Source organism: Gobio gobio (assembly GCF_949357685.1).
Source record: "Gobio gobio genome assembly, chromosome: 22".
Classification (NCBI taxonomy): Eukaryota; Metazoa; Chordata; class Actinopteri; order Cypriniformes; family Gobionidae; genus Gobio; species Gobio gobio.
The window spans coordinates 1,476,932-1,503,442 of NC_137118.1; the positions used below are offsets into that span (position 1 = coordinate 1,476,932).

Consider the following 26,511-nt stretch of genomic DNA (forward strand, 5'->3'; position numbering starts at 1 on the left):
ATGAGTAAAAATCTCCAAACAGGTGAGGTACCTGCATGAGCTGCATGGATATCTCGTAAATCTCTCGGCTCGTGTCAGATGACTTAAACAGCACCAGATTCAAAAGGGTCACAATGTCACATGGATAGTTCCTGAGAATCAAGATAAAAACAGATGTAAAAAATAACAAGACAACAGAATCTTGACATTTGATTGGATGAAGGTTGTAATTACCTGCTTCCGCACACCGTAGCAATAGCTTTGAAGCATCCTGAAGCGAGCTGGTAGGATCCAGTGAAGCAGCGATCCACGGCCCAGTTAAACAGGTTCACCTGATCTGGGTTCAGCTCCAGGAGCAAGATGACAACCTCACAGCCAAGCCGATGCACCTGCAGTCACAGAGTGTGTAAATGTGTGCTTTTCCCATAATCAAATCTGAATTCAATTGCATCCGGCTAGTCATTAAACTTTAAATAAGATTACCAGTTATTTGAACGGTTGACAGACCAGAGCTAATAGTAAATATATCTGCAAGCAGCCATTAAAGGGTCAAGCACAGAGAAATGGCTGGAAAATCATCAATATAGTCACGGGTAAAATTATGTAATGGTTTATCACTTTCCATCAATAGGTGGCGCTGTGATCAAACTGATGTGTTGTGGTCAGAGTGAGGTCACAATGACACATGCAAAGTTTGGTGTCAATGTGCATTTCAGAGATACAGCCTCAGAGTCGTTTTGGCATCATGTTTTGTCTATCGAGACGAAATCTGAAGATCATCTGACTCGAATCTGGTGGAAATTAAACAGTTCGAAAAAGTAGGTTTTTAAACAAAATCAAAATGGTGGACCGGAAGTTTGGCTGAATATGGCAAAATTGGTTTCTATGTTCTCGGCATGACCCAAGGAATCTATTAAGAGCAGTTTCATTACAAAAAATGACTAATTTAATCAAAAGTTATTAGCATTTTTGGAAATTTCATTATAACTTTTGACCACAAGGTGGCACTGCCCCAAAAACTTTTGATTAATGTCAGGCCATGGTGCCAAATATCGCATTGTGTAACAATACACCGATGCGTTCGTAAAATATAGCATTTTACGACAAAATTCAAAATGTCCGACGCCTAAAATGGCCGATGAAAATTGGGTATCTAAATAGACCAGTTTCGTGATTTTCGGCTAAAGCGTTCAGAAATTATAAGCAAAAATGTACATTTTAATATCTTGACCACTTGGTGGCGCTGTGCTGAAACTGTGCAGGTCGCCTCAGGTCATGGTTGTCATAACACACACCCAGTTTGGTCAGAATACACTAAAGCGCTGTGGAGATATAGCCTGACGCTCATTCTCGCTGGCACTTTGGCGAATTAATTTGCGTGTTATTCGAGAACGGTTTGACGGATCAACTTTTCAGTTTTGTTTGAATGTTTTGAAGATGATCTGTTCCAATTTTCGAGAAAATCTGAGCAACGGCCTAGGAGGAGTTAGAAAAAGTAGGTTTCTCTGACAATTCAAAATGGCGGATACATTTTCATGACGGAAAATGGCGTGATAGGGTGCAATCAAACCGTCTTGAGCCTAGGAATCAAAGGAACAATTTTTTAATTTTTTATTTTGTTTCTATCACACACGTTTCAAAAGTTATTAGCATAAACGTGAGTGCAACTTTGGAGAGGTGGTGGCGCTAGAGGGATAGAGTTAGAGACTCCAAATTTGCTCTGGTGATAGTTCAGATGGTCCTTTATCTGTGTGAGTTATTTCATAACTCTCCCGCGAGCGATTCTATAGACTGCTATAGACTCAAGAGCGGAAGGAGAAGAATAGGAATGCCAACACACACACCTTCAGTGCTTGGCCCCTGAATAAAGCAGAAAAGCATATAAAGCAAAATATTTATAGGCCATTCCTGACCGGCGTGTTGGTTTAGTTTTAATGAGCGATATTAAACCTAATGCAGGTATAACATGTAATGAGTTCAGCATCAACAGGGCTACAGATGACACCTTAGCAATAAAAGAAGAGCATACCCGGAGATCATGGCAGGCTAGGATATTGTCCAGCCACTTGTAGAGGTATCCGTCTGTAGAAAGGCCCACGTTATCGAACACAGGGCCACAACACAATACCGCTGACATAGCCTGTGAACACACACACACACACACACACACACACACACACACACACACACACACACACACACACACACACACACACACACACACACACACACACACACACACACACACACACACACATACACACACACAACATTACACCAGAGGAAATCTCATTCAGCACTCAATGTGGACAGTTCTGACCCACTTTAGCATCATCATCATCCATCATGAGACTGAAATTACACAGGGCTCTTAAACTTTATACACAAGCTTCTTCTGTTGTAACACACAGAAGGGGATTTTCACGTCTTAAAGAAGAGAAGAAAAGGTCAGAGCGTCTGCATGCCTGTCTGGACACAGAGAGCTTGGGGATTCCTGTATTCAGGTATTTCTGTGAACACTGCTAACATGAGCCCGAGAGACGAACCGCAGAACCGTGATGGCAAATTCTCTACACTGCGAAACTTCATCTGTTCTCTTAAATCACGAGACGTGTGTATATGCCAGTGTTCATTCTGACAGCAGATTTTGATTTAGTTTTAGTCATAGTCTTTTGACTAAAATGCCATTTAGTTTTAGTCATATTTTAGTCGCCTGAATTGTTTTTAGTTTTAGTCTAGTTTAAGTCGACTAAATATCATAAGATTTTAGTCGACTAATTCTACAGTAATTTTAGTCTCCTGAAATCTAATGAGTTTAGTTCAAGTGTAATACATTAAGTATTTAAGCGTTACATAACCTACTGTCACTGGAACTGACATTTTGACATCATTTTATTTTTTACATTAAAAATACACGAAAGAGCTCAATTCACTTTTTTGTTTGTTTTAAAAAAAAAACATCTATATAGTTTTTATAACTGTATTTCTGTTTTAGTTAGTAGGCCATATCAGGTTAAATAAGTTTGTTTATTTATTTTTTAATTTCAGTTAACATTTATTTAATTTCAAGTAATGAAGATTTTTTTTAATGGTTTTAGTGAACTATTATAACCTGATGCTTTATTGAATATGTGTCAAATACTGGTCTTTCCTCATGAATATGAATGAAATGGGAATTAAATTAAATATAGTTTATTGTGTAAGCAAAAACGAATATATAATGCGTGACTTTTAATTATAAACCAGCTGGAAACACACATTGACTCTTATTTTGAAATGTCTGCGCCTCTATTGCAGTTGCAGGAGCTCATTCAAGTTCAGGAGATCAAATATGCGTCATTACAACCGTCTAAAACATATTACTATATAAACATGGTAAAGTAAACATTGTGATTATTCATCAGCATTAGTTCATAAACACTGGTCTGGCATAAATGTGTGTTATTGATTGATTGAGCCGCTCTGGAGCTGGATTGTGTGTGTGTGTGTGTGTGTGTGTGTGTGTGTTATTGATTGATTGAGCCGCTCTGGAGCTGGATTGTGTGTGTGTGAGCCTGTAGGTTGTGTGTTTTCCAGAGGTTAGATCAGCATCTGTGACACAGGTCATCAGTTCTGACCCCATCTCTGCCCTAATCCTCCCTCACTAACATTTACATCTCGTTTTTATTTGTTGACGAAAATGACAGTTGATTTTCCTCTTAGTTTTAGTCATCCAACACTAGTTTTTATTTAGTTATCGTCTCGTTTTCGTCAGTGAAAAAAGGTCGTTGACGGAAATTATTTGTGAAAGAAATGAACACTGGGTTCAGTCATGAGGGCATAGCGTCTGAGATGCCAGGTTCACCTTCAGAGCGCAGTACTGGTAGCGAGTGATCTGGTGGTTGCGGTCACTGTAGCGGTCCAGCGGGGTGAACATGACACTGAAGGGTCCGGCCCATTGGCTGAAGAGGATGAAGAGGTGATGCCTCAAGCTCTGCTGGGGGAACAATAACCGCCGGTTGTGCACTAAAGACAAAAACACAAACAACACTTGAGGAACTAGAATTACTCTTAGAGCATCGCACAGTATTTCAAAAATACAGTAAAAACTAGCCTGTCGAACTTAGCCCCGCCCACAACATTTGAGCTTGGGCAGTTCGGTCTGGACTTGATCCGTTGTGGAGCAACTATAGAGACAGAGCGACATAATCTGAAGGCCACGCCCACCGGGGGGGAAACAATCAAACCGTCTCCATTGACTTTGCATTGCGTGAAGCGGCTTCTTGTCATCTCGGACTTATAACAAAAAACTGAACAATGTCTAAAAGCTGATATGTGACAAAGTGTACAGCAAACAAGCTAAACAAAACCCACAACCAAAAACCCAGACGTTTTTATAAGCTGTTGACCCAAAAAACGAGCGTTTAAGGACAAAAAAGTGGAAACAGGCCATTGAGACACGTTATATTACACTGAGAACTACACACACTACAGGGGAACGTCATCAGAGACAGGAAATATAATATATAAACCTGACATTTGGATATTTGACTTAACAGTGACAGAATATTTACTGCACACACACACACACTGAGACACACTGAGTGTCAGGATCCCAAAATGTCCCCATTCTTCAGCTGAAGCGTCACGTTTTACTGCCTTTATCCACTTTTATCTCCTTAAACGCTCGTTTTTTTGGGTCGACAGCTTATAAAAACGTATTTATGTGTTTTTTAGCTTGTTTGCTGTACACTTTGTCACATATCAGCTTTTAGACATTGTTCTGTTTTTTGTTATAAGTCAGAAATGACACTGAGGCAGCCTCACGCAATGGAGTCAATGGAGAGCGTTGGATTGTTTCCCCCCCCCGGTGTGGGCGTGGCCTAAATACGCTCTGTCTCTATGTCTGAACAGGAGCTGTTCGGACCAATCAGATCATCAGGGCGGGCTTTAGACGATGATGGACAGATGATCAACAGTAGCGTCATCATCCATGTCAACAAAGAGCACTTGAGTTGAATTTGTTCTAATCCTAAATGGAGAACTTGTTCGTATATGCGTTCACCTTTACTATCTTTCTCAGAAATGATGATGGTGTTGGGAAGTACTCTGTGTATCCTTAAATTCTTATTATTATTCATTAATTCTTGCTAATGGTCTAATCAGATTCAATGATCTATGCTAAGCTATGCTAAAAGTGCTACCGCCAGACCCGGAGATCGGCTGAATGGATTAGAAACGGTCAAACTCAACTCTTTAACTCTAGGGGAGACGGAAAATGAGCCTATTTTCCAAAAATAGTGGCATGTTCCTTTAAATATTACTCCGGCGTGTTCTTCGTCTCTGTGTGAATGATGGAAGCACACACACACACACACACACACACACACACACACACACACACACACACACACACACACACACACACACACACACACACACACACACACACACACACACTTGCTGTATTTGTAGTCTCTGCTGTGTCACTATATGAGGACATGAACGCATAAACCGTCACTTCATGAGAATTTACCATTCATTTGAGAAAACTGTCATATCGTGAACACAGACACTCAAAGGTGTTCACGACAACCCGTCAAAATAAAGGTTCGGTTAAAGAAATTGACAGAAATATATTAGGCTACTGTTGTACAGTAGATTTAGCAATGTCTCTAATAATAATAATAATAATGCCTAGATGGTTGCTTATTTTTCACTTGATCTTTTTTATAAACAATGTTTACTTTTAAACAGCCTTTAAATGTTCGTATTATTTACTTATAATGATTATCATCATAAATTATAAACTCATTGAATTTAATTTAACCCTCTGGTGCTCTTCGTTTAGGGGTTTGCATTGGTTGTCTTCCCGGTCATAAGTGACCGGACACCTAAAAATTAAACTTCCTCCACAATTTATTTTTCTTCAATAATATTTTTTTCTTTTTAATTTTGTATTTTGAGATGATTTGATGGTATTTTTTAATATTTATGCAATAATTATGGTCTATTTTTGCCATTGAAAATTATACAAGTATATCATTTTTTTTAATTTTTTATTATTGCAGTATTTCAGGTTAAAATAGAGACTAGGCCTTCAAAATAATTTGAAGGCAGATTAGCCGCTCTTTTGGAATTATTTAAGAAATCCTGCACCCATGTGTGTAACCACTAGAGGTCTCTGTGGAGAATTCCCTAGTTCTCTTTTGAACACATTTAATGCATTTTTTTATGTATTTGAATATATATATAAAAAATCTCAAAGACTATTTATTATAAAGTTTTCGATATTTTTTTTGTTAGAAATATAGATTTTTTTTTCTGTGAATTTGTGTTTTTGCCGATTCCCCATTCATTTCCTATTGTCGCTCATTTATGACAGAAGACAATTGAACGCTACTTTTTTTTTTACGACCAATTAGCATGCTCGAATCATGACCCCAATTTTTTTTGTGCGTTTACATACCTAATGCTCGAATTGCACAGCCTAAGCAGTGATTTTTAAAATTTCAAAACCGAAGAGAACCAGAGGGTTAATAAAAAAATAAAAAATAAAAAACAATTTGCTGTGGTACCGAAATTGGTACCGAGGACCATCAAATTTTATGGTATTGGTACCGACTTCTGGAATTTTGGTATGGTGACATCCCTAGTTCAGATTTTTACCAAAATGCACAATTTTTTTTTTGTTTTTATAGCTTTTGACCCTTGGAATTTTCATCTTATGACAGCACTAGTATAATAAATATTACATTAAAAGTAATTCTAATACTATTATACTTTATAATACAATTTTGATTGAATCAACTACATTAGAATACACAGAGAGAGAAAAGTAAGGGTCAGATCAAGTAGAAATAGCATCATCTGAGTACTGTGTAAATGTATAAAATGCTGATATTTATCCCATATTTTACAGGATGTGAACACACTGAGCCCGTGATGGCGGGTGTTTGGTGGGCTTGAGGGTTTTGTTGGTCAGTCAGCCCGTATTCATCAGAGCCGGCTCTGCTCTATTCATAGCTCTGCTCCGGGGCCTTTAGCCAGTGACTCACTTGAAACGGGGCATGTTTGGAGAACCTTACACACCAACACCCGAGAATCAGAGGCTCCATGTATTCGCTCATTCATGAGATTGGGAACGATCTTTGAGATGCTAATGGAGGAGACGGTTACCTGGAACACACTGGATGAGGTTGGCCACCATTCCACTGAAATGAGCCCTCATGTCTTTGAGAATGTCCAGCTCTTTGTCATTCTCCGCCTCTAAGAGCATCCGGGTCAGATCCACATACTCCAGGAAAAGAGCCCCGAGAGCCAGGGAATCTCGCTCCAACGCCCCATTAGTGCTGAAGAGACAAACACACAGTCAAACGGACGCTCTCTTTAATTCAACAGAGGTCACAGACTCACACAGATCAGTCTGAAAGGTCAAACCCTGGATTTGACTTCACCTGTCACTGATGACCCCCGAGTCGGCGAGAAGCTCAAAGATGCGCAGCAGCTGCAGCCGGAGCAGATCTCGCCGCTCTCGCCGCTTCTTATTCTACAGAGAGAGAGAGAGAGAGAGAGAGAGAGAGAGAGAGAGAGAGAGAGAGAGAGAGAGAGAGAGAGAGAGAGAGAGAGAGAGAGAGAGAGAGAGAGAGAGAGAGAGAGAGAGAGAGAGAGAGAGAGAGAGAGAGAGAGAGAGAGAGAGTCAAATCTAAAAACGTAAAAATACTACTGTAAATACTACACATGATGTCAGAGCTCTCACCTCAGGCCTCCTCTCCAGAGCTTCTTTCATTAGAGGATGGAGCTCCTCCACCAGCTCCCTAATCAAACACACAAGAGAAACACACATGAGACACACACACGAGTCACACACATGAGACACACACACACGAGACACACACATGAGTCACACACATGAGACACACACACACGAGTCAAACTCATGAGTCACACACATGAGACACACACACACAAGAGAAACACACATGAGACACACACACACAAGAGAAACACACATGAGTCACACACATGAGACACACACACACAAGAGAAACACACATGAGTCACACACATGAGACACACACACAAGAGAAACACACATGAGACACACACACACATGAGACACACACACATGAGACACACAAGAGAAACACACATAAGACACACACACACACGAGACACACACATGAGACACACACACACAAGAGAAACACACATGAGACACACACACACACGAGACACACACATGAGTCACACACACACAAGAGAAACACACGAGACACACACACACACACGAGACACACACATGAGACACACACATGAGACACACACACACGAGTCACACACACAAGAGTCACACACACAAGAGTCACACACACACAAGAGAAACACACATGAGACACACACACAAGAGAAACACACATGAGACACACACACATGAGAAACACACACATGAGTCACACACACACAAGAGAAACACACATGAGACACACACACACGAGACACACGAGACACACACACATGAGAAACACACACATGAGTCACACACACACAAGAGAAACACACGAGACACACACATGAGACACACACACAAGAGAAACACACATGAGACACACACACACATGAGACACACACACATGAGACACACAAGAGAAACACACATAAGACACACACACACACGAGACACACACATGAGACACACACACACAAGAGAAACACACATGAGACACACACACACACGAGACACACACATGAGTCACACACACACAAGAGAAACACACGAGACACACACACACACGAGACACACACATGAGACACACACATGAGACACACACACACGAGTCACACACATGAGTCACTCACATGAGACACACACACACACAAGAGAAACACACATGAGACACACACACATGAGAAACACACACATGAGTCACACACACGAGTCACACACACAAGAGTCACACACACAAGAGTCACACACACACAAGAGAAACACACATGAGACACACACACAAGAGAAACACACATGAGACACACACACATGAGAAACACACACATGAGTCACACACACACAAGAGAAACACACATGAGACACACACACACACGAGACACACACATGAGACACACACATGAGACACACACGAGACACACACACATGAGAAACACACACATGAGTCACACACACACAAGAGAAACACACGAGACACACACACAAGAGACACACACATGAGACACACACACATGAGAAACACACACATGAGAAACACACACATGAGTCACACACACACAAGAGAAACACACATGAGACACACACACACGAGACACACGAGACACACACACATGAGAAACACACACATGAGTCACACACACACAAGAGAAACACACGAGACACACACATGAGACACACACACAAGAGAAACACACATGAGACACACACACACATGAGACACACACACATGAGACACACAAGAGAAACACACATAAGACACACACACACACGAGACACACACATGAGACACACACACACAAGAGAAACACACATGAGACACACACACACACGAGACACACACATGAGTCACACACACACAAGAGAAACACACGAGACACACACACACACGAGACACACACATGAGACACACACATGAGACACACACACACGAGTCACACACATGAGTCACTCACATGAGACACACACACACACAAGAGAAACACACATGAGACACACACACATGAGAAACACACACATGAGTCACACACACGAGTCACACACACAAGAGTCACACACACAAGAGTCACACACACACAAGAGAAACACACATGAGACACACACACAAGAGAAACACACATGAGACACACACACATGAGAAACACACACATGAGTCACACACACACAAGAGAAACACACATGAGACACACACACACACGAGACACACACATGAGACACACACATGAGACACACACGAGACACACACACATGAGAAACACACACATGAGTCACACACACACAAGAGAAACACACGAGACACACACACAAGAGACACACACATGAGACACACACACATGAGAAACACACACATGAGTCACACACACGAGTCACACACATGAGACACACACAAGAGAAACACACATGAGACACACACATGAGTCACACACACATGAGTCACACACACACAAGAGAAACACACATGAGACACACACACACACGAGACACACACATGAGACACACACACACGAGACACACACATGAGACACACACACACATGAGACACACATGAGACACACACACACACAAGTCACACACATGAGACACACACACACACGAGACACACACATGAGTCACACACATGAGACACACACACACGAGACACACACATGAGTCACACACAAGTCACACACATGAGACACACACACACACACACACACGAGACATACACAGAATGAAAGCAACATACATATTTCCATTAACAAGCTTTTGCCTCCAAATCCTGGAGTAAATAAGGCTTTATCCTGCAATAAATGTAATAATGTTGCTATGAATTCACATCTTACATAAAATGTCAGAATTAAAATCCATAGGTCTAGGGGGTTGGGTACCGAAACCTGTCCCTATATAACCGTATTAATATTAGTGGTGGGCCGTTATCGGCGTTAACGTGAGACTCTTATCGGGCGATAAAAAAAAATATCGCCGTTAATCTTTTCTCAAACTTGGGTTTGGAGCTTAGTCTACACTACGCAAGCTATGATGACTTTGGAGTTGACACACACACGCCTCCTCTCATTCAGTTTAACCCTCTGAACGCAACTGGATTTTTCCTCATGACAGTGAGTTAGTGTTTGTGTGACGGGTCTGAATTTCGCGCGGGGTTGCACATAACGTTAATTCTACTAATTCCCGCAGATTTCGTGCTCGCATCTGAAGCGCACACACACATACCGTAATAAAGCCGCCTCTGACATACAAGTGCAAACATTTTTCCAGCTTATTAATGGTCAAATACACTCAAAAATGTCTCAATGCCCATTGGTGAGTATTAACGTAAACACAGTCGTAACCAGCTCACAGGAACAGTGTTTGGGATCCATGTGTGCGTCAGGTCTTAAAGGGACAGAAGTTATTTATTATTCAAGGTTATTATTAATTCCAAGATTACAGATCTAGATTAAAAAAATTAATCTATGCGCACCACTAATTAATATATTTCTTTTTAGCTTTAAATGTGCAGTGTCTAGTATTTATGAGGATCTGTTGACAGAAATGCAATATAATATACATAACTGGTGTATAAAGACTGTTATGTTTTTATTACCTTAGAATGAGCCGTTTCTATCTACACACACCGCGGGTACAGTGAAGCCGCCATTTTGTGCCGCCATGTTTCTACAGTAGCCCTAAAGGGACAAACTTCTCTACAGAGCGCTAGCTACTCTCTGCTGTCTCAGACGACCACATTTTTGTCCTGTGTGGGCCACCGTAGATCGTCTCTATGTGTTTCCAAAGGGAGGGGTGAGCAGAGGGTGGGTGCAATTCACAACCTCACCACTAGATGCTGCTAAAACGTACACACTGCACCTTTAATTATTAACTTTAACATTCATTTTTAGTATTTCTTTTACTTCAACTTTAACTTATTTTAAACCAAGGCAACTAATTTTTGTTTATATTTTTCATCTAATATTTATATTATTTCAGCCTTTTCCCAATTTCAGAGAGCGACTCTAATAGTTTTAGTCACAATGACAGCTCCTGTGTGTCTGCTTCTGAGTAACGGCACACGTCAGAATGGAATGACAGTCATCTCTGCTATTTTGATTGACACGTTTCATTCGCTGTTGTCAAACACATCACATTCTTCACCGTTTGTGGCAAAAGACCAGAGTGCTTTGATATATCTGTGGTAATTCCTCATGTCATTCATCTTCAGACACAGATGGAGATATTTCTGATGAGATCTGAGAGCTCTCTGACCCCTCCATACACAGACACGCCCACTTTCAAGCTCCAGAAAGGAAGTAAAGACATGGTTAAAATAGTCATGTGACTCCAGTGGTTCAGCCTTAATGTCGTTCTGGTGTAGAACCCGGAAGCTCTGCACTGTGTTCACTACATCAATAGTGTAAGAGACGGACACAGACGAGAAGAGATTGAGGAATAAAGTCGTTGTGTTTGTTTTGTGCACTAAAGTGTTCTCATCTCTTCATCACTTTAAGGCTGAACCACTGGAGTCACATGACTATTTTAACCATGTTTTTACTTCCTTTCTGGAGCTTGAAAGTGGGCGTGTCTGTGTATGGAGGGGTCAGAGACGGGTTTGAGTGACATGAGGTCGTCTAGTAATGAGAGTTGCTGGACGACCCTGGCTGCAAATTTTATCTGCTGCCGCTAGCGTGCGTCTAGATTTCTAGGCTAATTATAATGTATATTATACATAATAATATATATATATTAGTGCTTTCAAAATTTGCGTGTCTCTCAGAATGACGTGCCAGTATCGAGTTCTCTTTAACGCTTGAGCAAACAATAACACACTGGATTATGCCAAAATGCCGTTTTGTCTCATATCCTCATAATGATGTGAATGAAGCATTTCGCGCGAGTGATTTACATGTTAAAGGATTAGTTCACTTTTAAATAAACTTTTGCTGATCATTTACTCAATGTGTTTTTTGCTGCAGTCGAAAAGAAATTAAGATTTTTGATGAAAACAGTCCAGGGTTTTTCTCCATATAGTGGACTTTCAGACGAACGTGATCATCTCTGAGCTCCGCCATAACTTCCGCTAAGTGAGGTCAAAATACGAGCGTGGTCATAGATATATCAATCGTAGATGCCTCATTAGCGCCTGCACGGATCAGTAGAATGAGGCATCTACGATCGATATATCTATAACCACGCTCGTATTTTGACCTCACTTAGCGGAAGTTATGGCGGAGCTCAGAGATGATCATGTTCGTCTGATAAGAGGTAAAATAATAGCATAAATACTGCTGGGTTTCTCTCAGAAACTGATGGTTTGTCTAGATCAGACCCTTATTCATCATCTGCTGTCGTTTAAAGCTGCACTGAAACTGTCATTTGGACCTTGAACCGTTTGGAGCCCATTGAAGTCCATTATATGGAGAACAATCCTGGAATGTTTCGATCAAAAACCTTCATTTCTTTTCGACTGCAGAAAGAAAGACATGGACATCTTGGATGACATGGGGGTGAGTAAATTATCAGCAAAAGTTTATTTAAAAGTGAACTAAACCTTTAAGTCAATGCAAAGATGCGAATAGACATTCTGTGGCGCGATTCGCGTGAATGACACAACGCGAATTGAGCATTTGACGCGTGATTGAAAAATCTTAACATTGGCGGATATTCGCGCCACGTTTACCAAAAATCGTATGTGGACACCTGGAGCACCTGGAGCTGTACGATACATCTTCATATAGAAACAGGAATAAAAAGGATCTTGCTTGGAAGAAAGTGAGTGAGGAGGTTGGACAGTCTGGTAAATTGTAATAAACGCTCTTTACTCAGTTAGAGCTCTACACAGAGTGATCTTAGGCTGATTGGGACACTTTCTGCCATTGAGATGACTTAGAAAAAGTGTCCCAATCCCCTTGAATTCGCCCTATTGAGACTACAAGCTAGCTAAAGCCGCAAATTGAGCTTATTCACCGTATTTTATAAACAATCCATGTCGGCCATTTCACAACGAGACGAGCCGCTGGCAGAAGCCCCTCCCATGTTGTGAAGTGAATGTGAATAATTTTTGGGTGAACTGTCCCTTTAAGTGAGAAAAAGGTTTATTAAAAACAATACCTGAACACAAGGGAATTTGTTCGGCCGAAGCCGAGGACCAGCGACTCTGTGATCTCCAAACTCTCCGACCTCATGAGGGGAACCAGCTGCTTCAGGAGCCACGCCACTGATGGTGTGCCGATCACCTGATCAGAAACACACAACACATACTCATCACCAATACCGTTGCAAGGGCTGTGCCAAGTGTGCGACCGCACAGGGCCTCGCGCAAAAGTAAAGACGACAGCTGACTTGATGATGTAAAGCCAATAGTTAAAGGGTTAGTTCACCTAAAAATGAAAATTCTGTCATTAATTACTTACCCTCATGTCGTTCGATCAGACCTCCGTTCATCTTCGGAACAGAAATTAAGATATTTTAGTGTAAATCTGATGCTCTGAAAGGCCTCCATTGGCTCAATGGTACTCTACACTCTCAAGACCCTTAAAAGACACTAAAGACGTCGTTACAAAGTCCATCTCACTACAGTGGTTCTAAAATAACTTTATGAATCGGCGACAATAGTTTTTGTGCGCAAAAACCCCCTAAATAACGACTTATATAGTGATGACGATTTCAAAACAAACCATCATGAAGCTTCGAAGCGTTATGAATCAGTGAGTCGATTCAGCGGTTTGGAGCATTATGAATCAGTGAGTCGATTCAACGGTTTGAATCGCCAAATTTCAGCAGTTTGTCGGTTTGACACACGATCCGAATCATCATTCGACTCAGTGACTCATAACGTTTCGAAGCTTCATGATGCTTTGTTTTGAAATCGTCATCACTATGTAAGTCGTTATTTAGGGTTTTTTTGCGCACAAAAACTATTGTCGCCGATTCATAAAGTTATTGTAGAGCCGCTGTAGTGAGATGGACTTTGTAACTTTAGTCTTTAGTGTCTTTTAAGGGTCTTGAGAGTGTAAAGTTGAGCCAATGGAGGCCTTTCAGAGCATCAGCTTTACACTAAAATATCTTCATTTGTGTCTGAAGATGAACGGAGGTCTGACGGGTGTCCAACCACATGAGGGGAAGTAATTAATGACACAATTTTCATTTTTGGGTGAACTAACCCTTTAAAGTTCATGTTTTTGTCCTTCAAAATACTATAATAGTTTAAAAAAACAGCTAAAAGTGTGTATGGTGATGCTTTATTATTCCGCTTGTTAAAAATGTATTATGCAGTAACTTGCAATAGCCCATTTCTCTGTGCGTGTGACGGTGATTCATGCGCATACATGTCAGTCAGCAGGCATCGCACGTTAAGTTCATAGAGCTTTATTCCCAGTCCATTCAAATTTCAGATTTTTGGCCGCCTCTGACATGGGTCAAACCATAGATATTACCTACGAAGTTCAAGTAAATACGCTAGAAATGTGCGCTCATTCAAGCATGTGCATTTATTGCATAGATGGAGAAAGCACGGACGCTTGCATTTCATCTGACGGTATGCACAAAAGTTTTTTTATTTAACACTATTAAAGTTAAATAAGCATAACCTAACTATTACTCATCTGTCGGAGCATCAGTGAGAGCAATGGCACCGCAGAACGAGTAAAGCCTATATCTCGAGACGTTTAAAACGTTTTTTAAATCTGAAAACTGCAAAAAGCAACAAAATTGTCAGACATCCATTTTGTTCATTTTCACAGAGAAAATACTGAAAAACAGCGCTGGTCCTCTCAATACTGTCTGTTTATAATTTTACAGACTGAGAAATGGCTTCTGATGATTCAGTGAGAGGGCAGTCCAAACTAATTCAAGTGCATTCAGGACGTTTTGCAAACGCGTTTGACCCATTCATAATTTAGAACATATTTTTAGCGTAAAAATGCCCAGTTCAGTTACACGGTTTAACTTCTTGAACCTGCTGTTAAACTGAATATACGATTTTTTTTCTTAAATATACACATAAACAACAAATTGTTTGTGACTTCATTTCTTCATTTTCCAAATCAACACTGTCCTATTATGGGCGCAACGCACCTTGTTATCATACGTGACACTGCCATCGGGCGTGGTGGCCATGATCTCCGGTGTGGAGGCTCTCAGGTGACCCGGACTCATGATGCTGGGCTTGGCCACGCCCAGGCACATGATCAGGTAATTCCTCCACAGCGTCACATAGCCATCGGCCGGGCCTGGCGTGCTGGTCTTCTTGGCGTAAACTGGACTGCTGCAGATGTGAGACATTCATGAAAGTCTTAAAACAAACGGCAAGTTTTTAAAGGTAATGCTCGAAAGCAGGGCTTAAAAACGGAAAACAATATCAATGGGTTCACTCCGAGCAGAATCGATATTTTAACGTTTCCGTTTTTGTGTTCCTCATTAAACATTACTGTTCCGAACACGGTTTGATTTGAAAAAATAACAGTTAATAACGTTATTTTAATTTAATTTAGCCAAACAAACAAATATAGACTTATTTTCACTCAATAATAATATAACGCATGATAATTAAACTTGAATATTTATTTCATAACATTTTTAAAACCACAACAGAAATACATGCATTAATTACAAAGCATAAACAGCGGGGCAAATATTGACCTGTTTTAATGGAGCGGAAAGTGGCCCTCTACACTGCAAAAAATGCTTTTCTTACTTAGTATTTTTGTCTTGTTTTCAGTCCAAATATCTAAAAAATCTTACATTAAGAAGCATTTACTAGACAAGCAAAAGTTTTTGTCTTGTTTTGGGGGAAAATAACAAAAAATTAAGGAAGTTTTTGTTTAAAATAAGCAAAATAATCTGCCAATGGGGTAAGAAAAATAATCTTAATTTAAACAGAAAACAAGATTATTTTGCTTACCCCATTTGCAGATTATTTTGCTTATTTTAAGCAAAAACTTCCTTAATTTTTAGTTATTTTCCCCCAAAACAAGACAAAACTTTTGCTTGTCTAGTAAATGCTTCTTAATGTAAGAATTTTTAGATATTTGGACTGAAAACAAGACAAAAATACTAAGTAAGAAAAGCATTTTTTGCAGTGTATATGCCTATTCTTTTCAGAAGAGTGAGAACATTCTTTGTACATAACTTTTTTTTCAACACGACTTGTTTTAAAAATTGCATGAATAAAGAATAAATAAACTGGATAGCCATTGCTCTTTTAATGCTGGTAATTTCAAAGCAAACACTGCGCAACACGTCTGCATCCCATAATCAAATTCAGTCAGCTAATAAAGCTTGATCATTTAATGCAATATAACACCATTTAATACGAAGCATCATTCGTCTATATAGAAAACATTGAGCTGTATTGGCAATCTGAAAGACTATAGGACAAATGTTTGATAGATGCTATAGCCTACTTGGACAGGCTTAAACGAAATCCACAAACTAGCCTAAATCCGTCTATTTGAGCTTAAAGTCCGCACTGCTTATTTAAATGTATGAAAAGAATGTCCTCCAATACCTGCGCTTTCATTGATGACCTCAGTGGGGAAAGAAATGTACTTGAGGCGTGTAAATGCGCGCTCACACTGACTTGTGTTACCGTAGATTCACAGATGACGGTGCGCGGACATTTCACTCACGCTTGATCCGTCACATGCTGAACTACTCTATTCATGATTGGGCACTGCCAGATTAAAATATTAAAAGAACGATAAAATAACGTTATTAACCGGTTAATAATGGTCATTTCAAATTAACGTTTCTGTTCAGAACGATTCAAATTGATTTTGATTTTGTTTTCGTTTTTGTTCCTCTTAAAATTTCGTTCGTTTCCGGTTTTCATTTTCGTTCCTTGAACCGGTTCAGAGCCCTGCTCGAGAGACTCACTTTGGGTCAACCAGTGGCATAAGCAGCTGCAGGCGGGTGAAGGCATAGGGCCAGGCGTAGCTGAGGGCCGTGGGGCAGTGTTTGGGCAGGTGCTCCGGCCTGAGGAAGCTATAGAGGCACAGCACCCAGGGGTCCTTCACCGAATGGGCGAAGATCCACACGTGAGACGGGCTCTTCACATCATAGTGGCTGTTCACCAGCCGGGCGTTCCACTCCACCAGCCACTGCAGATCCACGTGATGGCTCATGGGAAGGGTGGCCTTCACACAACACAGAGAGGGCATGAGTGTTATGACACTAAAGACGATAAAACCCTCAGTTTTCAATACTGAGAATGACACAAACAGAAACACTTCCTGCTTACAGAGTCAGAGACGGCCACATGGACGAAACTATCCAGCACGCTGGGGGCAAGTTGGTCCATAACCTCGATCATACACTTATCGTCATCCTGCGAGCAGAATCACATGACAGGGGTTGTGTTGAAACAGGTCTAGTACTAATGCATGCATGTTTATCACAATCAATACAATCAGTCTCTAAGCTTTACTTCCAGTCTAATGTTTGGTTATTATCAGTGTTTTAAATCATTTACAAGTATGAAACTTGGTTTCTCCAACAACAATTATGACAAAAGAGAAACTTTTCCTTTCTATTCTATTCTTTTTTTTTGTCTTTTTCCAAGCCACTGTACTCTGTTATATTCTATCCTATTCTCTAACATTTTTATTCAAAACCGCGATTTAAAAATAATAAAATCATGGTAAAACATTAAATTCGAATTAATTGGAAAAAGCCTTAGTTCTACCATTTTCTATTCTATTCCAGTGTTTCCCACACATAGACTAATTAGTGGCGGTGCGCCACAGAATCAACACGGGCCGCCACATATTGCGTGTCGTTATTCGTTTGTTTTGTTTTTTTAACGCTATTTAAAACACGCAAGCTGCATTTCCTTTCCCTGCTCTCCCTCCGTCTCTCTGTCACTCACACGCTTCTCTCGCTCTCAAATTGCCAAACCTGCTTTTGATATGAAACAAAGTTTTAACACGAAATTCAAACAATAAATAGTGTTTTGGCGCTAATGTGGCATAAAGCCAGAGGCGTTGAAAAACAGAGTTGCGCCATGGCAGCGCTCGCGGTCACGTGGTTCAATGGAGCTCTCAATAGCTACATATAAACACATTTGAATCAGCTTCACTATACAGGAGTTTGCAGCAATTTTTGGTAAACACTACAGCATAGTGTGCATTGTACGTCAACCATATTTACAGTATCATTTTATTATGGAGAGTGATGGAGATGCAACATTGTTTACATTAATGTTAATGTTTTTATTGTATTTAGCCCTCAGGTATTCCTTACTAATTAGTCACACTTATACTCATTGGTGGACCATACACCGTAACTAGTTTTCAATTAAATAAATGTTCTATATTTTAGTTTAATAATATTTATTTAATATTTTGAGGAGATCTTTTGGTACAAAATAGGCCTACTATTTGTGCAATAATTATGGTCCATTAATGACCGTTTAATGAATTAAACATAAAATTTTCTTATTTTTGTTACAATTAGTGTAGTAATTAAGGTAAAAATGGAGAATTCCAATGCAAAGAGGCAAATTAGAGTCATTTTGTGGCTGGAAAAATACTACATTTCATTTGTTATGCCATTACCCACTAGGTGCCTGTATGGCTCTTTAATAAATATACATGTGTCTAGTTGCTCAAAAAAAAACTATTGCAGATCATAACTGCTGACTTATTTTTAGGTTTTGCATTTGAATACATATTTAGACATGATCAAACACTAGATTTCTTTAAATGTGAAATTTTTAAACGTTAATAACTAGCATCCTAATATTTTTAATGATACTTATATAAGCACACACAAGTGAATATTAATGAATGCAAGCACATATAATTTAACCCAAGAAAAGTTTAAAATAGTGTTAAAAAGGCACACTTATTTTCCCTTTTATGTACAGTATACTATATACATATGAATCGAAATTGATATTTGTGCCAATCACCAACCCCAAATACCCCACCTAACCCTCACCCGCGCGCCCGCCAGCCACAAATTGGTTTCTAATCTGTGGGAAACACTTTATTCTATTTCTATTATAGCTAACTTTACTCTAACATGTTGTGTGTGATTCTGTTTGGTTTGGTTTGTTTTCCGGTCTCACCTCAGCTTGTCCGATGGCTGTAAACAGGCAGCGAATCTCTCGGAGGATGGACACGGCCAGCTTGCGGGTGCTGGTCTGGCAGGAGCACAGCAGAAGCAGAGCCAGACCCTCCACAGCATGCAGAACCGCGGAGTGAGGACTGCGCTCGGGCGGCAGCCTGGAGCTCCCGCTGCTCTGAGCGCCCATCTGAGGAACACACACACACACACACACACACGTGATCATGCACACCGCTCACAAGAACCACTTACATTGGATTACAAGTGTGTATAGGCAGTAGGGATATCACAATTCTCAATATAATATTGAACCGTTCGGTACGGCATTCACGGTTCAATACGCGCTTGTGAATTGCATTTAATTCATTATTTTTCTACAAATTCTATAATTTGCCTCCATCCCAATAATGAACAACACGACACATTCACATCACAGGTCAGTGGTGGAGTTATACTCACGGAACACTATAGTTATTCACAATCACCAAAGTTCATTATTTGCATGCGTTTTAAATTCTTGCCGGTTAAACATTTAATTTGCGTGCTTATGCACGGTTTTAACATGCACTTTTCCGAGTGTGCGCTCTAAATGCCTGTCAAACACACTGCGCTAATACTGTCAAATACACACAAGGTTAACATAAACACAGTCGGTTATGTCTAAAGTGAAAGTAAAATCGTGTGTGTCTGTATATTAGATGCGTGCAGGTCTTTAATTGACAGCGGCGCAGCCTATAGTGAACACGCTGTCCTTAAAGGGACAGTTCACCTCTAAAATGATGTCATTATTTACTCACTCTAATATTGTTTCAAACCTGTATTAATTTCTCGATGACAGAATTTATATTTTTTAATGAACTATCCCTTTAATGTTAATACAACAACAAAAGACAAAGAGAAAATCACTCACTGCTCTTGACTGAAAAACAGCTAAGAATCAATGTATATTTTATAGTGAAGTCTATGTAGTGTTTTATTTTTACATTTATTCATTAAAGGGTTAGTTCACCCAAAAATGAAAATTCTGTCATTATTTACTTACCCTCTTGTCGTTCGACACCCGTCAGACCTCCGTTCATCTTCGGAACAGAAATGAAGATATTTTAGTGTAAATCTGATGCTCTGAAAGGCCTCCATTGGCTCAACTTTACACTCACAAGACCCTTAAAAGACACTAAAGACTAAAGTTACAAAGTCCATCTCACTACAGCGGCTCTACAATAACTTTATGAATCGGCGACAATAGTTTTTGTACGCAAAAAAACCCTAAATAACGACTTACATAGTGATGCCGATTTCAAAACACGGCCTCATGAAGCTTCGAAGCGTTATGAATCAGTGAGCCGAATCAAATCGGATCGCGTGTCAAACCGCCAAACTACTGAAATTTGGCGATTCAAACTGCTGAATCGACTCACTGATTCATAACGCTTCGAAGCTTCATGATGGTTTGTTTTGAAATCGTTATCACTATATAAGTCGTTATTTTGGGTTTTTTTGCGCACAAAAACTATTCTCGTCTTCATAAAGTTATTGTAGAGCCGCTGTAGTGAGATGGACTTTGTAACTTTAGTCTTTAGTGTCTTTTAAGGGTCTTGAGAGTGTAAAGTTGAGCCAATGGAGGCCTTTCAGAGCATCAGCTTTACACTAAAATATCTTCATTTGTGTCTGAAGATGAACGGAGGTCTGACGGGTGTCCAACCACATGAGGGTAAGTAATTAATGATATAATTTTCATTTTTGGGTGAACTAACCCTTTAAATTTCATACTTAAATGCTGCTGTACAGCTCTGAGCTGCCAGTGTAAATCTTTATATATATTTATTTTATATTATACAATACACTAGGAATGTGTACAAGGTTTTTTATTAAAGTAAAGTTTTAAGTTTAAGGTTTTTCAATACTTTTAAGTAAAATAAAGAAAGACTATTGCATTTAAGACATTTTCTCCTTAACCTCTTGCTGTTCCTGTCGCCTAAGAATAGAATAGCAAAAAACTGATGTGACAAGCCATCAGAACCGAACCGAAAACCGTGGTTAAACACGAGGTGTGTATTGAACCGTGGACTAACTGTAGTGTGGCATCTCTAATAGGCATCTCTAATGCTGATACCTCGGCTGAGCGTTTTCCCGGCGCCTGGATCGCCAGCCTCCACTGTGTCAGGAAGTGCAGGAGCAGTTTAACGGAGGAGTCCTGAAGGCCCTGCTGTGTGTCCTGCACCTCGCGCAACAGGAAGTTGGTGTACCCGAACAACACATCCTCTCGCCAATCAGAGAAGTCCAGAAGAAGACTCTGCAGGGAATTCTGGGCAATGAGTCGGAGTTCATCATCCATGTGGACCGTCAGCCTGCAGAACGCAAAAACAGTCAATAGCAGCTTCTCTTATGTTTTATTGAACGCTGTTTTGTAGGGCTGGGTATTGACACAAATTTCACAATTCGATACGATTTCGATTCACAAGCTTTCGATTCGATTCAATATGGATTATTTTGGAAATATCAGGTACAATACATGGCAAATTTTCTCAAGGAAAACAAATCTCTGAACTAATGTTGTAATACGGGGGTCAGTTGATACTACATTAGCCTACTAATATTGAAGGTAAAAATTGACTGATTTGTATATGAACACTTAAATGACACTAAATCATGTTTTAAATAGGGCTGTCAAAAGATTAATCGCGATTAATCGCATCCAAAATAAAAGTTTGTGTTTACATAATATATGTGTGTGTACTCTGTTATTATTTATATATAAATAACACACACATTCATGTATATATTTAAGAAATATTTGCATGTATATACATTTATATAATCTATAATATATATATATATATAATAAATGTTTTATATATATAAATAAATAAAAAATCTTAAATATATATATGCTTGTGTGTGTATTTATATATAAATAATAATTAACAGTGTACACACACATATATTATGTAAACACAAACTTTTATTTTGGATGCGATTAATCTTTTGACAGCCCTAGTTTTAAATAATAATAAAGTTATAATATTAACTTTACAATAATGATATACTCCAATTCGTTTTTTGAAATATAAACATTTAAATGGTGTCTGTCATACAAACTTGCCAGATTTATTCATACATACATGCATTAAATATTGAAGAACATTAAATGACAATGAATAGCCTATGTAATGGTGCATATAATTAGCAAAATGCTCCTCTCCAGAGTTAATTTTTCTAGCTGACTAACGAGTTTATGGACACTGATATGGTTTTTCTGAGGTATTTGTGACGTTACATGACATGCCGTTTTACATCTTTCTGTGGTTGAAACACTGATTGAGTTATTCTATATGACATGATACGGATTTCGGTAAGTTGTCCTGTATCTTTTAACACACTTTCAGATTCTCATTCGTGTTTATTTCACACTGTTACTGGTTTAAGGTGGAAGAGAAGATCCGTTCATCTGCCGGTTCTCTTGAGCTGAGCTGCACCACAGCAGCAAAACGTTATTTATGTTTTTAAATCTCGTAAAAAAAGAAGTAATCTGAAATCTGAGACTTTGTTTTATATCAATAGTAATAAAGCACAAAGATTATTGCGATTATTGGATGGGAGGCGCGTTACAATGTTCATTTCATTCAGAAAAAAAGGATGACTAAAGGCCCTTTCACACCGGACGCGTAACGAAAAAGCGAAGCGGAAAAAGCGAATATTTTGTGTGCGAATAGTTTGTGTCAAAACCATTGACACCAGCCGCGACGCGAGTTTGCGACGTTTCAGAGCTCCAACATTACAAAACATTCGCGCCGACAGCTGAGAAACACGGACACGTAATCATTCAGTGGAGACGAGCTTTTAATTTTCTTTAAAAGACAGAGAAGAAGGTTTTGGGTGCAGCCAGTCTTAAAGAACAGAGAGTCTGAAGGGGAGGATCATGCTAATCTTCTACAGGAGCTAAAACTTTATCATGGCCGGTTCCGCACTTACTTTCAAATGTCCGTGGGACAATTTGAGGAGCTCCTCCAGACAGAGACGGTAGCAGCGCATCTGACGACACACACACACACACACTAAAGGAACGGCTCGATCCGGAGCTGCTGTGTTTCCAGTTGAGTCTCAATGTAAACATTTCAGTGCCACAGTCGTACTGACGGAAACACAGTCACTTTCCATAGTCGCGGACGCAATTAGATAAAAAAAAAAAATCAATGTATTGATTATAATATCTGTAGCCTATAGTGGGCAAACACAGCTGCATCTGTACAGCTGTAAACACAACTACAGCTGTAATCTCGTGAGAAATGCGACACCTGGCAAAGGTTAATGTTGATTGAATGGCTAGTGACATCAACTGGACATTTCGTCACCTTTGTTTCCTTGTATGTGATTGGTTTAAGCCTTTTCTGTCGCTGCGAGTGTTTAAAAAAATCGACAACGAAACGGAAAAAATAAACATCGCTTTTTCGCCGCAGCACATTCGCGTTCGGTGTGAAAGCTCTCATTACACAAACAGCTGATCAAAAAATAAAACCTTCACGCGTCAAAATCGCGTCCAGTGTGAAAGGACCTTAATCCCGATTCTTGGGATTTAAGAATCGATATTGTTTTGTAAAAGTAAAATCGATATTTTTTGTCGATATTTTTATTTGAACGGTTTTGTTCAGACAAAGGGAACATGGTGACCCTCACCTGGCCAAGAGATCGATGAGCTCAATTTTGGACAGGCCATCAGGCAGGATTCGGGGAATGGCCGCCACACACGTCCGGAACAAGTCAATCTTGGGTTTTCTCTCACCCCTGACATGATGTAAACAAAGAGAGAGAGAGAAAACAGGAATGTCAGACTGTCTAAACAGGGTGTGTGTGTGCTGACTCATACGCCGTCTGAGCTCTTCCTTCACCCACTCATGTTACGCTCTGAGATTAATACAGTTTTTTCCAATTGCTAACACACTAAAATGACATGGACAGCACAATTATTTAAACTGACACACAGAGAGCAAAACCTCTTCTCAAGTCTTCAAAAGTCTAAACACATTTTCTGCTTTACACACATTTTGCAATTCAAAATGGCACTTTTTAAATGCACTGAACACGGTTCTTTGCATAAGACACAACAATCTGACATAAAGTCACATTGCCATTTCAAAACACTGGCATTCAAAATGAGCTAATTGGCCAATACATGAGCCACTGGACAAACACCTCAATGGTTCATGTTAACACTTCAATCAGGATGAAGCACTATAAAAACACCACAGGTGAGCACCTTTTTTTTTTACAGTAATACATTTTTTTCAGTTTACTGTTTTTTGTGAGAATATTTTTGTTCAGTCCCATGCAAATATATCTGTTGTGCATATGTTGCACTGACTTGTTTACCGTAGTGAAAAATCTAAAAAATTAAATGTTTCAACAGCATGTGTGTGTATCTGCAAATATGCATGTGAACAATTTTATAAAAAATTTCGTATTATGACAAAGCATACTAAAGATGAGGGTGCTTTTCATTATGCCCAACAGTGTGTAGTTGGTTAGACAAAAATCTGGTAATATGAATGAAGTGTGTGCCATTTCGTGCAAAAGTTTGATTTTGATAATGCTGTGTGTAGTTTCGTTTGCAGTGCTTCATTTTGCAGGATATATGAGGTATTTTGCAGTTTGGGTGTGTGGTTTTGTGAATTGTGTTAAAGGGTTAGTTCACCCAAAAATGAAAATTCTGTCATTAATTCCTCACCCTCATGTGGTTGGACACCCGTCAGACCTCCGTTCATCTTCAGACACAAATGAAGATATTTTAGTGTAAAGCTGATGCTGAGAAAGGCTTCAGATAGGCCTCCATTGGCATTCAGTACATTTACACTCACAAGACCCATAAAAGGCACTAAAAACGCCGTTACAAAGTCCATCTCACCACAGTGACTCTACAATAATTTTACGATGCGACGACAATAGTTTTTGTGTGCAAAAAAAAAATCAAAATAACGACTTTATTCAACCTCTTCTTGTCTTCCGTGTGTGTCTCCACGACGCATGCGTGAGAATATGACGCAGATCCGGCGTTCAGGAATCCATGAAATACACACTTTAGTCCCATTTTGAGAACTACACCGAGACCTAAAGCACGATCAGTGTAGAATTCAACAGCTGAGATACGCGCGTCTTCCTCTGCTCGTAAACAAATCTCTTCTGGGTCATGTGTCCGAACGCCGGATCTGCGTCATATTCTCACGCATGCATCGTGGAGACACACACGGAAGACAAGGACAAGCTGGATAAAGCGCACAAAAACTATTGTCGTCGCATCGTAAAATTATTGTAGAGTCACTGTGGTGAGATGGACTTTGTAACGGCGTTTTTAGTGCCTTTTATGGGTCTTGTGAGTGTAAATGTACTGAATGCCAATGGAGGCCTATCTGAAGCCTTTCTCAGCATCAGCTTTACACTAAAATATCTTCATTTGTGTCTGAAGATGAACGGAGGACTGACGGGTGTCCAACCACATGAGGGTGAGGAATTAATGACAGAATTCTCATTTTTGGGTGAACTAACCCTTTAAGTATTTTGATAAAACCAGACTAGTTTGAAAAATTGTGTGTTAGCAATTGGAAAAAACTGTAATAGGTGTTGACAGGCCAGGAGAAGTTGCTTACGTGATCATGTCTTCGGGCTCCTTGTTGAGCATCTGAGCGTTGGTGAGCATCATGCAGCGGCCCACCTCCTTATCCAAGTGCCTCAGGATGTTATCAATGGCTTTCCTGACCTGGGAGTAATACAGTGCCATGCCTGCAGGGAACAGCAAA

At 39.7% G+C, this 26,511-nt stretch overlaps 1 protein-coding gene across 1 annotated transcript in view; it reads right to left on the bottom strand.

Moving 5' to 3' along the window:
* fryb (furry homolog b) overlaps positions 1–26,511 on the bottom strand; it is a 157,022-nt gene that overhangs the window by 78,028 nt on the left and 52,483 nt on the right. The window contains exons 16-30 of the mRNA XM_079804695.1: positions 26,362–26,494; positions 24,398–24,505; positions 21,837–22,071; positions 19,725–19,910; positions 17,895–17,981; positions 17,531–17,790; positions 15,731–15,920; positions 13,766–13,890; positions 7,718–7,775; positions 7,416–7,507; positions 7,138–7,310; positions 3,824–3,984; positions 2,009–2,119; positions 214–368; positions 32–131 (exon numbers count right to left, since the gene is read on the bottom strand). Of these exons, the coding sequence (XP_079660821.1) occupies positions 32–131; positions 214–368; positions 2,009–2,119; positions 3,824–3,984; positions 7,138–7,310; positions 7,416–7,507; positions 7,718–7,775; positions 13,766–13,890; positions 15,731–15,920; positions 17,531–17,790; positions 17,895–17,981; positions 19,725–19,910; positions 21,837–22,071; positions 24,398–24,505; positions 26,362–26,494 (2,174 nt within the window). The remainder of the gene's footprint in view (positions 1–31; positions 132–213; positions 369–2,008; positions 2,120–3,823; positions 3,985–7,137; positions 7,311–7,415; positions 7,508–7,717; positions 7,776–13,765; positions 13,891–15,730; positions 15,921–17,530; positions 17,791–17,894; positions 17,982–19,724; positions 19,911–21,836; positions 22,072–24,397; positions 24,506–26,361; positions 26,495–26,511) is intronic.